The sequence below is a fragment of the Petromyzon marinus genome, chromosome 35 (genome assembly GCF_048934315.1).
Source record: "Petromyzon marinus isolate PM22_M1 ecotype Great Lakes invasive population chromosome 35, UKy_Petmar_22M1.pri1.0, whole genome shotgun sequence".
Classification (NCBI taxonomy): Eukaryota; Metazoa; Chordata; class Hyperoartia; order Petromyzontiformes; family Petromyzontidae; genus Petromyzon; species Petromyzon marinus.
The window spans coordinates 9,868,206-9,885,658 of record NC_133701.1 but is presented as its reverse complement, the minus strand read 5'-3'; the positions used below and the strand labels follow the sequence as shown (position 1 = coordinate 9,885,658).

At 49.2% G+C, this 17,453-nt stretch overlaps 1 protein-coding gene across 1 annotated transcript in view; it reads left to right on the top strand.

Annotated features, from left to right (window-relative positions):
- TRABD2B (TraB domain containing 2B) overlaps window positions 1-17,453 on the top strand; it is a 66,967-nt gene that overhangs the window by 20,101 nt on the left and 29,413 nt on the right. The window contains exons 2-4 of the mRNA XM_032966245.2: window positions 4,652-4,918; window positions 6,421-6,774; window positions 16,403-16,543. Of these exons, the coding sequence (XP_032822136.1) occupies window positions 4,652-4,918; window positions 6,421-6,774; window positions 16,403-16,543 (762 nt within the window). The remainder of the gene's footprint in view (window positions 1-4,651; window positions 4,919-6,420; window positions 6,775-16,402; window positions 16,544-17,453) is intronic.

The window sequence follows — 17,453 nt, the reverse complement described above, 5'->3', positions numbered from 1 at the left end:
ATCAAAATTTACCAAAATATCATTAGGATTAAGTTTAATATCTTTACTAACATTCACAAGATGTTCTGAATATCTTATGAATGAAGATGTCCTACCGATGTAGGGCTGTATTTGTTTAGTTATATATTTTGCTAATTTATATGTGGCAGAGCCAATTGTACTGACTATGAGTCGTAATGGGATGCCGATTTTATGAATCTTTGGTAGCCCATACAGTCTAGGTCAGTGGTTCTTAACCTTGTTGGAGGTACCGTACCCCACCAGTTTCATATGCGCATTCACCAAACCCCTCTTTAGTGAAAAATAAAATGTGATTTTTTTCAAATTCAAGACGTAGATATGTTTTTTACTGGTACACAAAATGAGCCGTGCATGAACATTACCTTGTTCAAAGAATAAAACCAACACAATGCATAAACTCACAACAAATTACATACCTGGAAATCAATGTGACTTCTGCTGTTGCCTTTGAGAGATCAGTTCAGATATGCATGGCTTCACCTTGGCAAGTGCCACTCTCATGTCATTTTCACAGCAAAGTCTGTTCCTTTTCTTCGTTTTTATGTCCAGCATCCTCGAAAAGGATTGCTCACAAAGATATGTTGTAACAAATGGTATTAAAAAATCCAGGGCTTTCTTAGCAATAACTGGATACTTGTTCATTTGTCGACACCAAAACGTTGAGAGCGTTGTTGTTCTGAAGAGTTGCTGTTGAACCTGGCTCTGCTGAATTTCAATGATTTCGTCGAGGAATTCATCATTGACATCTGCTGTTTCAACAGCAAACGTGAACGGCTGTCTCACCCATGCTGGATATGACTCTCTTGTAGGGAAATATCCGTCGAGAGACTTTGCAAGCTCATCTAAGTGCGTGGCAATTGTTTGCTTCAGTTCCGTGGATACAGAAATATCTCCGATTCCAGACACATCTTCGATCTTACTTGCACAGTCGTCCAGAAGCGGGAAGTTTGCGAAGTTATTGTTCTCTGTTCGTCGTTTCCATAACGGTAGCTTTTTTTGAAAAGCCTTCAGGTGTTCTTCCGCTTCCATGATATTGACTCCACCACCCTGCATCTGCTGATTGAGATGATTGAGAGCTGCGAATATATCAGCCATGTACGCTAAAATGAGAATGAACTCAGGATTTTTGAAGCAATCTGCATGGCAGTGTTGGTGCTCTTGCAAAAACAGGGCTAATTCCACACGCATGGCAAAAACACGATTCAGCACCTGTCCCCGGGATAACCACCGAATATTAGAATGGAGCAGAAGTACCTCAAATTCAGAGCCCATTTCTTTACACAGCTCACTGAAGATGCGGTGCCTCAGAGCACTTTTTCGCACATAGTTCACACATTCCACCACAGTTTTTAATACTTCTGTCATTTTTGGAGGTAAGGTTTTGTTGCCAACGCATGCCTGTGCAGAATACAATGCGTCACAATGATGTGTGGTGCATCGGCCTTTACTAGCGCACCAAAACCAGACTTTCTTCCCAGCATGACTGGAGCTCCGTCCGTACAAACTGCAGAAACCATATCCCATGAAAGATTGTTGTCTCTGAAGAAGTCATCCACAAGCTTCTTCACATCGGCTGCCTTCGTTGTTGTTGTAAGAGGCTTACAAAATAAAAACTCTTCTTTTATCATGTCGTCTTTCACATAGCGTACAAAAACAGCAAGCTGGCTTAGATCAGAAACGTCTGTGGTTTCGTCGAGTTGAAGACTGAATTTTGCCGGGCTTGAAATCAGATCCGCGACTACTTGAGCCAAGATGTCTTTACTCATGTCTTCTATTCTGTCACTGACGGTGTCATTTGAAAGGGGAATTTGGGATAATTTACCTTCGGCCGCTGTTCCGAGTATCAGATTCGCCATCTTTAATGCAGCTGGTTTCACAAGTGTTTCACCAATGGTGTGTGGCTTGCCCTGCTTTGCGATCAGGTAAGCAACTTCGTACGATGCTGTCAGGATCGGTTTGTTAACAGGTACAAATCCAAGAGCAGGCAGAGTGGCCCTTTCATCGAATCTGGCTCTCTTCACCCTGAATTCAGCAAGTGTTGTGTTCTTGTATTCCCCGTCTCCATGCAGCTTCAAGAAGTGTTCCTTTAGTTTTGCCGGTGCAAGACTAGAGTTGCTCAACTTGGCGTTGCAAATCATGCAGATAGGACGCTCACTCCCATCACGTTCCGTGATACATGAGAATCCATGTTGTACATATTCGTCCGACCACTTTCTTCTTTTGCCCGACATAGTATGGATAAAATATTAAAGAAATCACACGACGTACGACAACAACAGTCACACGTTGACTACTGAGTACGCACTAAATTCCCCGCAGCGCTGATTGGCCAAGCAGTGTAGCATGATCATCTGCAGCCAGTGATGGCCAAGCGGGCCGTGTGTGTCATCACAAATTTACACAATAATTCAAGTGTGTCCGGACCTCCGTGGCGGGGGCTCTGCCGAACCCCTGAGATCGACTCACCGAACCCCTGGGGTTCGATCGAACCCAGGTTAAGAACCACTGGTCTAGGTGGTTTTGAGGCCCTTGGCTTAATTTGGTATTGCTCATTCTTAGGGATTAATGAATTTGCAATTAATGCAGTAGTCTTACGTTCTAAAGTATTAGTTGGATCTCGTTTAATTTTAATGTAGGTACTTTCCTCTAGGAAATTTCTAATTTAATTATCATAATCGGCGTGTGACATCACTACAGTAGCGCGGCCTTTATCAGCTGCCAGGATTTGGATATCTTTATTTACACGGAGCTCCCTTAAGGATTTTGCTTCGTTAGAGCTAATATTTACTTTTGGAACTTTGCTATTCTCAATTATTTTGGCAACCTCGTGTCTAGTCATCTCTGCCTCATTATGTGGAAGGAGTCTTACTGCTGATTCTACCTCAGCAATTATCTCATCCACTGGAATTGTGCATGGGGTAACGGCAAAGTTAAGACCTTTAGAAAGGACAGAGATCATGTCACTGGTTAAAACAGTGTTAGTCAAGTTCATTACGTTTCGATTTAAAGCTTTCGTGACTGCAGGGAAGCATCTTCTTTGGTTCTTTCGGTAAAGTCACGTCGTGATAATTTTATTGTCATATTTTTTATTTTATTATTTTATTCTCATTCTACGTGACTTTACCGAAAGAACCAAAGAAGACGTTCATTACGGTTTTGTTTTTAAATTGTTCGTTTTTAGTAGGGATTTGTTTATTATGAAGTCTAGAAAATTTCTCCATTTGGTTAGTTTTTGTTAGATTAAACACATTATCAGCCGATTGTTGTGTTATGGTATCGATTATATTCCAATAATGCATGGATACACCATTGCTTATATCTAAGTGTAACTGCTTTAGCGATTCCGAAATGTAAGATAATTCACTCCTGTTGTGCTGTATTCTCTCTATTAATAAAAAATTCGCTAGCTTTGTGTAGTATTTGGTTAGCTTTAGAAGACTGTATGTGATGTGTTATTTTAACTACGTTTGGTATTACCTTTGAATCTCTGTACCTTTTGAGGAACGCCAGTGAAGATATCAATTTCATCTGCTTAATGCGGAGCTTCTCCAACTTTCTGGTTTTAAGAAAAGTATCCTCCCCATAGAGGTTAGTCAGTGTAACACGTAGGCTTTCGCGACCAATATTATTCATAATAAAGGTTTTTGGATTATATCGCGTTATTTATAAATGTGTCGTAACCCTCCACCACCCGACACGGCCAAACAGTAAAACATGTGTCACGTTTACAAAGGACAAATGGTATGTGTTGAAGAGTGAATCAACATCGTTTAAAATTTGAGTACAACGTTTCGCTGGTAATTACATCCAGCATCATCGGGCAATTCGCCAGAATGGTAAAGCCCTCACTTGCTCCCGGTCTTAAATCATCTCAATACTCTAATTTTAAATGATGTTGATTCACTCTTCAACACACCGGTGGGCTAAAGTAGTGAACTATTTTGTCTTTTGTCAACGGGACACATTTTTTACTGTTTGGCCGTGTCGGGTGGTGGAGGGTTACGACACATTTATAAATAACGCGATCTAACCCAAAAACCTTTATTATGAATAATATTGGTCGCGAAAGCCTACGTGTTAGACTGAACACAACAATAATAGCAACACAAACAACAACAGCAAAAAAATAACAACAATAACAAAAAATCATCAGGGGCCGTCCATAAATGACGTCACGCACCTGGGGGGGGGGGGGGGGGTCAGACATTTGTGACGATGTGTGACGAGGGAGGAGGGGGGAGGGGTTTGAGAAATGTGACGTCACATCAAAATGCGCAACTTTAAATAAATATAGACAACACGTTCTACTCAATTAAATAGACTTTTAAATAAATGTTATCTCCTACAACATCAGAGTGCGGCGCCACATTAAATACGCACTACAATGACAATAGTTTAAAGCGATTTGAAGCATGTTTTATATATTTGGGGGGGGGGGGGGGCAGAGCTTTGTGACGTCATATTTGAGGGGGGGGGGGGGTCTGACTTTTTGTGCCACCGTGTGACGAGGGGGGTTCAAAAATCGTCCAAAATCGCGTGACGTCATTTATGGACGGCCCCTAACAACAACAACAACAACTGTTAATGGTCGCGCCGCTCCCGTCCCATCGTCCCCCACCGCACGGCGCAGCAGGGCGACCTCAACTCGTTCCTGTGGCGCGTCGAGCGCTCCCCGCCGGCCTTCCTCTTCGGCACCGTGCACGTGCCCTACGAACGCGTGTGGCCGTTCGTGCCGGGCAACGCGAAGCGAGCGTTCGCGCTCTCGCACAGCGTCTACTTCGAGCTCGACGTGTCGGAGCCGCGGACCCTGGAGGCCCTCTCGGCCTGCCAGAGGCTGCCACACGGCGAGACGCTGCCGGGCGAGGCGCTGCCGGTGGCCCTCTACTCGCGGCTCAAGGTACGGGGGTGGGGGGGGGGGCAGCACGGCGGGCCCCCCCCCCCACCACCACACACCCACCCACCCCAGCCTCAAGCTGTTTCCGTTGTTTTGAGTTTTGTATTTGAACCGCGGCGGTGGTTAGGAGATGTTAACAACATCGCCCGGAATACAGGAGGTCGTCGATTCGATCTCCACCGTATTTGCAACTGTAAATTTGGAGTTTTGCATATTCTCTCTCTCTCCCCGTGGTCGCGTGGATTTTTTTCCAGGTCCTCCGGTTTTTCCCTCCATATTTAGAATTAACATCACGCGTTTAAAGTATATGGCTACTATACATTTCCACGTGATAAGCCCCTTCGTTGAGCTACCCTATGTGACCAGGTTGATTCTGAAACATAACGAGCCTTACGTTTCCTCTCTAAGCTATGTATATGGGTGCCACGGTGGCAAAATGTGAATTACCTCGCCTGGCATACTGGAGGTCGTGGGTTTGACCCTGACACATGTATATTTGGAGGATGTGTGTTCTCTCTCTCCCCGTGGTGACGTCAAATTTACTCCGACTCCTCCCGGTTTTTCCTTCCACATTTCGAATTAACGTCGCGCGTTCAGAGTATTTGGCTGCTATAATTTTCCACGCAATAAGCCACTTCCTTTAGCTATCATCTGTGACCAGGTCGCTTCTGAAAGAGAGCTGTATAGTTCAGTGGACCTTAGCTGGTAAAATAACAAAACAAAAATAGCTTCGGTTTTAAAATAAATAATCGATTTCGTAGATTTGGGTTCTTATGGAAAGTTTTGGATATGCTTTTTTATTTTCGATTTTGCAGATCGTTTGCCACGCTGTACTGACCTTCAAATGCATTCGTGCTAGGGATAGTGATGTCACACAAACGCCTGGTGCCGTCAGAATGACAGAAGTGATGGTGTGGGATTGACATCACTTTCTGTGACGTCAGGTTTTGTATCAACGGTAACGCTTACTGGTTTCGGAATCTTCCAAAGTATCTATATTTTTTTGTTATGAATTGCTGATCCAGCATAATACAATTATATATTTAATATACATTCGAGAGCCAAATGGATGGAGAGGGTCGCACAGATGAGAGGGTAGAGGCGTTGAGGGCAGAAGAGTGAGATAAGAGGGGAGAGGAAGGAGAGTGCGTGGATGGCAATAGAGGGAGATAAGAGGGGAGAGATAGGCAGTGATGAGTCTATGAAGGATCGTGAAGATGGCGAGCTGCATCTTGTATGTATGCTGAACTTCTTTCGTACCGTACGTAGCCAACCGTGCCCATCGGAGGTGTGGGGGGAGGGACACCAAACTAACACACACAAAGCAGTTCTAAAGAAACAGGTTTTCAATCTTGACGTTCATTCGAGGAAGATGGAGCGTTGCGCACGAAATGCTCAACGGATCCCCGAAACCTTCCCTCCTGTTACACCTCTTCCGCACCCTCCTCATCGCCACCACCACCACCACCGCCGACCGCTCTCTCCTCCCTCCCCAACGCGCGCAGCATCACCTGGAGTACGTGCGGGGCATGATGCCCGTGTGGCTGAGCTCCAAGCCGGCACCGGCGTCTCGGTTCCACGACGCCGATGCCGGCGGCGGCGGCGGCGGCGGCGGCCCGAACGGCGCCGCGTCAGCCGAGCTGCTGTTCCGTGCTCTGGCGGGCGACTGGGAGCGCAAGCGTCCCGTGTGGCTGCTGCTGCTGGCGGCGTCGCTGACGGAGGGCGACGTGCGAGGGCGGCGGGTGCCCTCACTGGACGCGCACCTCGCGCGGCTCGCGCGGCGGCTGCGCAAGAGGAGCGGCGCCGTCGAGCGGGTCCACGAGCAGTGCGCGCCGCTCAACGCCATCAACGGCACGCAGGTGAAGTCACGGCCGGCTGGGGGCAGCCGCCAGCTTTAACGGGGGGGCGGGTTATATATGTAGTGGAGTAGGAAGGTGTGCTGGGGAAACTGCGCGATTGTATTGATCACACGGTACAGTGTGGGGTTTATCTGGGGTCAGCTTGAGGAGACTGCGGAAACAGTGGGGTCGTGTTAGGACAGCCAGGTGAAGAGGCTGGGGTGATGACGTAACGGTCGGGCCAATTAAGCCAGAAGTTGCTGTGATTGGTTGGTGCTGTTGCTGGGGCCCGAGGAGGCGTCCAGGTGTCTGGAAAAAGGGGCAGGTGGTTGAAGACGCGAGGCGTGCGGAGGCACGCGGACCAATTAATTAGCGATAATGAGAATGGGGATAAATTGGGGGGAGACAGAGAGAGAAGGGGAAGATTGGAGTTGGGAGCTGTGCGGTGAAGACGTGGAGTTCGGAAACAGAGTTTAGAAGAGAGTTGGATCATGGTGATAGCGAAGCCGAAGCAAGACGAAGCAGTTAGCAGTGGAGAGAGCGTAGTGATAGAGGAGCTGGAGACGAGGCGTGTGGAGACAGAGAAGTGAGATTGGGTTTCGCTGTGTGCGACGACGCTGTATAGCGGAGGAGCTGAGGAGGACAGCCAGCAGTGGAGAGAGCGTAGGAGTAGAGTTGAAGACGTGTGTGTGCGGAGCAGAGCGACGTGATACTGGGAACCAAGGTGGTGAGCGAGACGGGCGAAGCATGGCGAGCGAGCCGCGGTGTCCAGGATACGGTGGAGTGTGGAGAACGTGTTAACGATGAAAATTAATAAGTGGTTGAAGAAAGACAAAAGTTGTTCGTGTAAAGTTCAACCACTACATATATATAAAAACACGTGTGAATAATAATTATGATTATCGTTTTAACAAATCGACGCTATCCCCGATCGCGGTTGGGAAGGGGGTGGGGGAAAACAACAATCAGAATGTCACGGGCAAAATCAATAAAAAAAAATGCACGTGAGACGGCAGCGGTTGAAATAGAGAGTGGGGTTGTTGTTGTTGTCGTTGTGAAAAGTGGTGGTGGTGTAGTTAGGGTGACACTTTGGAGGACAGGCGGGAGAGGTTTGCGAGGGGTTTGGATAGGGGTGGTTTTCAAGTTTCATTTATTAGGTATAGCCCTACTCTTTGGTTCTATTCGGTAAAGTCACGTGACTTTACCGAATAGAACCAAAGAGTATAGATCCTTGCAGTCACGAAAGCTTCAAATCTAGAAAAGGTATAGCCCTGTGAGCCATGCGGCTCTTAAGTCGGGTGCAACCGCAACAAACAAAATTTTAACACAGAACATCCCAAAGCGACGATGATTGGTGTTGGGGTAGTGATAGGGATAGGGGTAGTTATAGGGATAGGGGTAGTTATAGGGGTAGGGTAGTGATAGAGATTGGGCTAGGCCTTGTCGTAGCTGGAGGTGGGGGCAGAGAGTAGCAGTAGAAGCATGATGATGCTGGGCTACGAGAAAAGACTTGGGTTGTTTTAAGGGAGGAACAGAAGCAGGTTAGTGAATCAGACTCAGAATGTGTATTTATACTGGAGAATTCCGATTAACTATACAGCTCTTCTTCACAGATGACCAGTAGGGGCGGGTAAGAATATTACTACAACAAACAGTCCACAAACACGATTGTAGCGCAGAGTACAGGAACGGTAAACAAATCACCCAAAAACATACAAATGAAACTGAACCATCCCTATCCTACCAGGCAAAGCTCACTGAGGTGTTAACTCATTTTTCGAAGCAACCTGGTCACGAATGATAGCTCACCAAAGTGGCTTGTCACGTGGAAATTTATAGCAGGGCTAAACGAAGGGGGGGGGGGGGGTGAGGATTGGGCAAGCCCACCGCTTTGTAACAAGAACCCCACTCTTTACCATGAACCTACGTACGTTGAACTTTTCTCGGCAACGTACGTAGCCGACCACGCTCATCGGTGCTGCAGGGCGAAGGGCAACAAACTAAACGACAAAACGAAGTTCTGAAGGAATGGGTTCGTCAATCGAGATGATTTAAAAGGTGCACGGCTACCAGTGGCTTCTTAATCCCGGAAGGAAGAGCGTTCCAGACGGCCGCAGAAGCGTGCCTGAAAGCGCCGCGCGTTGCGGTGACCTCGGTCCTTGTTCGGTGGTGAGAAAAAAAAAGGCCGCTGTTGTGAGGATGGCCGGCGTTTGCGTGATGGCTGATGCTCATCTCAACATGATCGCTGTTACGTTGCAATTATGGCTTTATTTTTTGGTGATTTCTAAACGTTTTTTGGTTTGGACATGTTTGTTTTGTTGTAGTACGGAGTTAGACTGATGGCCTTAATCTAAGTTTTTGTGGTTGTTGTTGTTTGACTTGCATCTCACTTGGATATTTTGCACAAGCGTTGGTGTACGGTGCTTTTTTCAGGAATATTTTAGCTGTTTTTTTTTCCATGGATTTTCTGTGCTCAGATTGTAAATGTTGTGGATTTATTCTCCAACACACAACCGGTGTGCTGTACTCGTAACGAATTGGCTACGTTCTGTTCACGTGACAAACCTTACTAATAATTGGCTGTGTCGGGTGGTGGCGGGTTTAACGACACATTTATATATTCACGCGACCTCTGTTATGAGTGTTGTGACACGTCGCTTGCCGAGCCGTTTCAAAGTGGCGGTTGGTCTCGTGTGACCGTGGTGAAGTTGAAGCGAATTACCGGGCCGCGTCTGGCCCCCGTGGACCCGGTCGCAGCTCACCCCCGCCCCACGCTTCGTGTATGGCAATGTGACAGGGGTGGTGGTGGTGGGGGTGGTGAGCGGGGCGGATTGAGGGCGCGTTTCTAATCGAGCTGTGAGATTGTTGCCCGCTTGTCGCGACACGGGCGCGCAGCACGTGTTCCGACCGCGGAGCGACGCACGTTGACCCAACACAAACACAAATCACAAGCAGCCTCGCCCTAAGTGGTCGCAGCCCGCTCGGAAGCCATGCCAATTGGGAGGCAGAGGGCATTTGTGGCTCGGCATGTGCTTTGAATTTGGGGGGGGGGGGACGACGACACACACGTGTCTCCCGTCTTCCTCGCCGTTCACTCTCTCATCTCCCGTGTCCCGCTGTCGTCTCACCTCATTCCCTCCCCCTGTGCGTTGGCCGCGGTGTCTCACTTTGTGCTTGAGTTAAGGGTTCTTTCCGGGTATTCTATATTTCCCCCGGCATGCGAAGCGCCCGTTAAAAAAAAATGTGTTCGGTCGAAATATCGGCCGCTTCGCGCGCGGGACCCTTCTGTGGCTCGGTGAGGATTCAAATGTTCAATTTGATCGCAGGAAGTGGGCCCACTTGATGTTTTCCCGTGCGTGTGTACGGAGGGAATGGTGGGGCCCTGTTGTTTGCACCCTGTGCTACGACGCCATTTGTCTGAGTTTGATTCTGGGCCATGGTTACATTTTAACGCCAAGTAGTGTTTGCACCTTTCCATGACTCACCGAGGTTGTTTAGCCAATTCTTCGTTGGGTAGTTAGTGAATTTTTTGAAGTAAACGGAGCGCCAGGACATCACCAACGCTACACGAGGGGACACCATTCAGACCATCTGTTGTACAGGTCGCTAAGCAACCTACTTGTTGTACAGCCATCTAAAATTTAACCACTTCAGTGGCATAAAAGTTAAGAGTCTCACTTGCCCAAGGATCCCTGCATGACTGCTGTGGCAAAATGCTCGATGAGAATTGTGCACGCATTTTGTGTACAGTACTGTATATGCAATACGTACCACTATGAAGTGCAACAATGACATCAATTTGCGTGCAGGTGCTACACGGATTATTACATTGCATGATCGTGAGCGGTGGCTCGGGGAGTGAGCATGGTCGATCGTATGATTATTATTATGCTTATTCTTGGTTCTTTCGGTAAAGTCACGTAGAAGGGAAACAATAAAATAAGTAAAATAATAATAAAAAATATATAATTCTCACGACGTTTCGACTGCAACACAAGTAATTATCATCAGGTGTGAAAACCACAGCAAGAACATTTTTTTGCTGTGGGTTTCACACCTGATGATGATTGCTTGTGTTGCAGTCGAAACGTCGTGAGAATTTTATTGTTTTATATTCTGTATTATTTTATTGTTTCCCTTCTACGTGACTTTACCGAAAGAACCAAGAATATGAATCCCTGCAGTCACGGAAGCTTAAAATCAAAATTATGATGCTTGTTTACCCAGGAAAGCCTTGCCGAGTATCAACCGTTTTCAGGAGGGTCCTGCAAAGTGCTCAGAGGAAGGAGTGACGATTGCTTCCCAAAGAAGTATTTCACTTTTTCAAATGTGAACCCTCATCTAGCATTTGCTTGTGGGCCACAACCCTCAAACCGCATCCGCACACCAACCGTGGCAAGTAGTAGCAGATGCCGACAGCTGACGATGCACAGATGGGAGACGGGAATCTCTACCGGTCAGCGGGCAACTGCGGTCACGCTGGACAGCCCCGTGGAACTGCGTGATGGCCCAATGCGCGATACACAAACACGGAAGGGGGCATGAACCGCAGTGCCTCGCTGATCTTGGCTAGGAGCATAAACCACCACGCCAAGTCCGCTCTTGCTCACGGCGGCTTGTGACTTGCCATCGAACAAAGGCGGTCACTGCATCGCGCGCTTTCAGATGCGCCTCCTGCGGACCGTCTGGAATACTCTTTCGATATTCAAAAGCTACTGGAGCTTTGCAATTTAAAATCTAGATTTAAAACGAATTTCTTTAGGATTGCTTTATTGTGTGTAGTTTGTCGTCCTTCCCACGCACCTCCAATAAGCGCTGTTGGCTACGTACGGTGTGAAATTAGTTCAACATACGTACACAGCAGCAGCAGTAGCAGTAATGCAGCCATTCCGCTACTCCTGATTTCAATTATCTGGCTCAACCACTGCAATGGAAATGACAGCTGTCGCTCTACAGCGGTGGTTCTTAGAGTGCGGTCCCCAGTCCAGCAGTGGTCCACGACGGTCCTCGAGGAGATCGTCCGCGGTGGCTGCGATGCGAACGCACTTTGGTCGGGACAATAATAACAATGTTTATTATACCTTTTGTTTCGGACATTAATTCATGTTTAGTGAGATTTTATTTTTAAATGAAGTTAACGTAAACCTACTCTGATGAAACTACCCTAACTATAAGATCTAAATGTCGCCCCCAACCTAAAAAAAAGTTCAATAGCTGAGTTTAAAAACATGTGTTTACTTTCCGGTAATATGTATAATCTTGATTTAAAGCTTTCGTGACTGCAGGAATCCATACTCTTTGGTTCTTTCGGTAAAGTCACGTGGTAGGTAGAGAAATAATAAATAAATAATAGATCACGACGTTTCGATCGCAACACAAGCAATCGTCATCAGGTGTATAATGTTTAACACGTAGGCTTTCGCGACTAATATCATCCATAACAGAGGTTTTTTTGGGTTAGATCGCGTGAATATATAAATGTGTCGTTAAAACCCGCCACCACCCGACACAGCCAATAAATAAAGTTTGACATGTAAACAGAACCTTACTAATTGGCTTTGTCGGGTGGTGTCAGGTTTAACAACGCATTTATATTTAAGCGATCGAACCCAAAAACGTCTCTTTTGGATAATATTGGTCGCGAAAGCCTACAACTTTAAAACAGTTCTCTCTCTTTCTCTGATAAAAAATAAAAAAATAAAATTGAGAACCACTGGTCGACTACATCGATATCAGCCATACGAACAAGAAGAAATGAATGGACGATCAGTCGTAGGCAGAGCGGGAGTATGACATGCTTCACCACGATGCCAGATAGTTCATCCATATTCAATTTGGGGTCATTTTGGCACAGGTGTAGACCCATTGGGCAATGGATACCCATTTTCGATGGGGGACCTGGTTACACTGTAGAAACCTGGTTACAGCACAACAACAACAACAACAAAAACACTCGCAAAGAAACAATCCATAAACAACCGTGTTTCATGGCCAGGTTCCAACTGGCAGGGTCGTGCATCGGAGCGACGCTACAACCACCACCAAAGAGTGACAAGCCTTGCTAGTTGGCTGTGTCGGGTGGTGGTGGCGGCTTTACCGACGACGCATTTATATTTACGCGATCGAACCTCCCCCCCCCCCCCCCCCAACTGAAATTGTGGACATGATGGTAAAGCGGCGGCGGTAACGCGAGCCAGACGTGGGGGCGGTGCGCGCGCGCGAGGATCACAGAGACCCATCACATTCCTGCGTGGGCCCCCCCCCACGTGTTACTCGTGCGCGCGCCACGTGGCGCCGATAACGGCGGACGCGAGAGGGGCCCCTCCCCTTCCGCGCGCCGTGCCCGCTGATTAAAGGCACCTTTTTTCTCTCGTGCGCGCGTGACATGTGCCGGACAATTTGTTCCGTCGAATGGACGCGGGTGTTTAAACTAACAACGGCGATAAAGTGTTTTGAGTTTCCGCGTACGGGGAATTGAACCCAGACGCGCTTGTAACGGGGTCTGCGTCTTTTGACCGTTCCACGCGATTGGCTACCAAGCACAAGTGTCTTGAGTTGTTGTGTGGGGAGCGGTGGCGCAGCGGTTAGCGCGCCGCGCTACGAGTCCGGAGACTCGAGTTCAGTTCCCGCTCAGGGGCCCAGCACCAGTGATGGTTATCTGAACCGGCCCAGGGCCTCCCCGAGGTCGACTCAGCCTTAAATGAGCAGTACCTGGTGCTCATTTAAAGCTGCGTTGAAAGCTTGCACACACAAGCTTTCACAGGATGCATGTCACATTCTCCTCGAGCATCTTGCCATGGCAGTGATCCGGGGTCTGTGGCTCACTGCAGAGATTATTGAGCGAGTGAAACTCAACATTTAGGCCTTCGAGGTGGCTACATTGTAGATGGCTGTACAGCAAGTAGGTTGCCTGGCTACCTGTATAGCAGATGATTGAGTGGTGCCCCCTCGTGTTGCGTTGGTTATCTCCTGGCACTCGGGTGCGGTGTGTAAACATCGGGGAGACAAAGGCGGCCGGGGTGTGGTTCTGATCACCCACGCCCTCATAGGTGCTGCTACTCGCTAACAGCACTTGCCCCAACAGTACGTTTGAAGCTATTCGGGGGATATTTGTCTTTGTTATGAGTTGTAAATATTGGTAAGGAATTTGGGTGCGCAACGGGTGGCCTTATGAACACGGCCATCTGAGTTTGATTCCCGGCCTCGATTCACACCAGCGAAGAGTGACATCCGGACCCGGTCCTGGGCGCTCCCAATAACCGGCCCGCCATTGACAAACGTGGTGAAGTATGGTCTACAACAACCCCCGTGACCGACACATCTTGATGAGGTCTTTATCCAGCAGTGGATTGACAAAGGCCTGCAATTTGTTATTGTCAATAATAGCAAACGTGATTTTTACAAGGTCGAGTCTCATTACGTCTCTTTGCCTATGCCCCTGTTTGTATGCGTGTTGAACTTCTTACGCACCGTACGTAGGCGACCGCGCGAATCAGAGGTGCAGGGGAAAGACAACAATCTAAACACAAAAATATGTTCTAAAGAAGTTTGTTTTCAATCTAGATAATTTAAAAGTGCATAGCTCCAGTGGCTTCCTAACATCGGTGGCTTCCTAACAAGAGCGTTCCAGACGGCCGCAGAATCGCATCTGAAAGCGCCGCGCGATGCGGTGACCACAGTCTTTGTTCGACGGCCACCGCTGCCGCTGCGAGGATGCACGGAGTTCGCGTGATGGTGGGTTATGCCCCTTGACGAGATCAGCGAGGGATTGGGGTTCATTTGTGGCGAGCAACTTTGTGTGTAATGTCCGCTCTCCCTATGCAGGTGCACCCAGCTATAACTTCCAGTGGCGGGGCGTGTGGGGGTTGCAATTGTTTCCTTGAATAAATTAGGTAAAAGCGCAGACCTGCAACTGCTCACGGCACTGGACTCTCTAGAGGGTATGTGTCCTACTCTTAACCATAACCCATACCCCGCAATCAGAATAATTTTATTCATATACTGGAGGAATTCGATGAGCTATGAAGCTCTTTTTCACAGATGTCCAGTGGGGACATCTGCGCCACCTTCACAGGTCGTTGTGTGCCTGGTGTACTCATGACCACGTGTCTCCACGTCCCCATATTGTCAGATCTCTCTATCGCCATGTCCCCGGGATCCCCATCTTCCCGTGTCCACGTAGCATGTGGCCCATGTACCTATTGTCATCGTTAATAGTTAACATTGACGCAATTAACATCTCGCCACCTTGGCAAGATGTTAACTACCTCGCCAGGTATGCAGGCCGTGGGTTCGATCCCGACCTAGACGCCTGTTGTGTATTTGAAGTTTGCGTGTCTCTCTCCCTGTGGTCGCGTGGATTTTTCTCCGGGTCCTCCAGTTTTTCCCTCCACATTTAGAATCAACATCACGCGTTCAGATTATTCGGCTGCTTTAAATGTCCACACCTGAAGCCACTTCGTCTAGCCATCATTTGTGTTAGGCAGGTCGCTTCTGAAAAAGAGCTATACAGGTCAGTGGGCCTTACCTGATCAAATCAAGTTTGTCGTTTAGTAATCATCATCATTATGTTTTGGTCGCCATCCACTGCTGTAATTTACAACGCCAAATCCGTTTCCGTGTCCCCGAGTCAGGGACGGCACTGGGCGTGAGCAGAATGAAGCAAACATCTTTGGCTTCCAGGAAGCTCAATGGGGCTCCCAGATTCAGAGAAAAAATACGGGGGGGGGGGGGTGGGGGTGGAGTTTCAAGTTGTAGCCAGCTGCTGTCTGGGAGTCGTCTCGCCATTCTTCCCTTACAGAGCAGTCGACTCATTTTAAGCGAAACGAAGTCACCCGCTGTTGCCCGGCGTTATCAGCTTTGGAGTCGCCGTAAAACGAGGCCCAGGGGGCTGCCACTGCCCTGCGTCCGTGCCTCCGTCTCCCCGTGGCATTGCACCCCACCGTGCAAGGAATTATATGGGTGCCCCCACCTGCCCCCCCCCTCCTCCTCATCCAACCCCCCCCCCTTCACTTCCTCTCTGCACAGTCTGATACCTGAGCAACCAGACCCCGGTGCAGTTGCACCGCCTTCACACTCGACTGACACCATTCCCATAGACACGCATCGAGGCGCCAACAACTCAGATAGGTACCAGTGGCGTAGAGTGAAGGGTCCTGGTACTAGGAATAAAAACAAAACGTAAAAACGCGTTTTTATTATTTTACCAGGTAAGGCCCTCTGAGCTATACAGCTCTTTTTTTTCAGAAGCGACCTGGCTTACACGAATGATAGCTGGGAATGTATAGCAGCAGCCAAATGCTGAATGTGGAGGGAAAAAAAACTAAAGGATCCGGAGAAAAATCCACGCGACCACGGGGAGAGAGCCATGCAAACTCCAAATATACAGCAGGCGTCAGGGTCGGGTTCGAGCCCACGACCTCCTGCATACCGGGCGAGCTAATGAACATCTCCTAGCCACCGTGGCGCACTAATTAAATGGGCCCCACCCCCCGTCCACCACCCCGCCCTTCCCACCTCCGCAGTCTGACTCTAGCGAACCCCACGAGCCCCATGGAGGCCCCATGGGGCCCCGCGTGCAGTTGCACCGCCTGCACCGCACCCAAAAGCTGCCGTCCCGTCGCGCTGTCGCCGGCGTGTCGCCGCGCAGGTGGTGGCGGCGCTGGAGGAGACGCTGACGCGCCTCGAGCGCCTCCGCGCCGGCACTGCCCGCGAGCGCTCCACGCCCACCGAGGAGCTCATCCTGCAGTACAACTGCGGGGACCTCGCGTCGCTCATACTGAGGCCAGAGGTGAGCTCCAGCGCACGCTCCTCGCTGAAGCGCACCCGTCCCGACACTCTGATGAAGGCTGAGCCTCCGCGGGGGTGCGGCAGTGCAGACGCTCAGCTGCGCTGCGCTAGGGAACCCGGCCACCCGACTTCGATTCCCGCTCACGGTCAACGTCGGCGATGAATTTCCGAACTGGTCGTGGGCCTCCCCTGGGTCGACTCGGCCTCAAACGAGCACCTGGTGCGTATGCCCCAGTGTGTAAACATCAGCACTGGGTTGATAGCCACCTTGCCCCGACCTCGTGTGCCGTGCCGGCTGTCACACGTGCTCACACAGATACAACAGGACGCTGAAACGAGGCATGGCTCTCTGCTGCTCCACCACACCACGTGTGTTCTGTAACCCATCCATTGTCGCAGCCAGTGCTGACACCTGTTTCGCCCTCGCCATGAGGCCAACAGGGAGCTGTTTCGGGAATGCGGTCGCCGGGAAACGCGTGGCTGCACGATCCGGCCGACGCATCCTCCCTCGCCTGCCGATGGAGCTCACTGGTGGGACTGTTGTGTGGATTACGTTTGGGCTTCACAGCAGAGTCTGGGCCTGGTTAAACACAGGACGGGTCCGCCAGCATTAATTTCTCAAGCTGACGCAGGTGTTGCCTTAAGGAGACGCACATGTATCCTAAGCTCCTTGCACGGACCGCATAGACAAAGATCCCCCGTGTAGCCTCATCAGACCGTTAGGGAAAGTGCTGTTAGCGAGCAGCACCTATGAAGGCCGGCGCGGCACACGAGGGGGTGAGTGGCCAGCGCCGCGCCCGGCCGCCTTTGTCTCCACAGGGGCGACGTTTTTTTTTTTTACACCACACCACGTACTATTTTAAGGCCGAGTCGACCTAAGGGAGGGCGCGAATCGAACTCGGGTCGGCAGG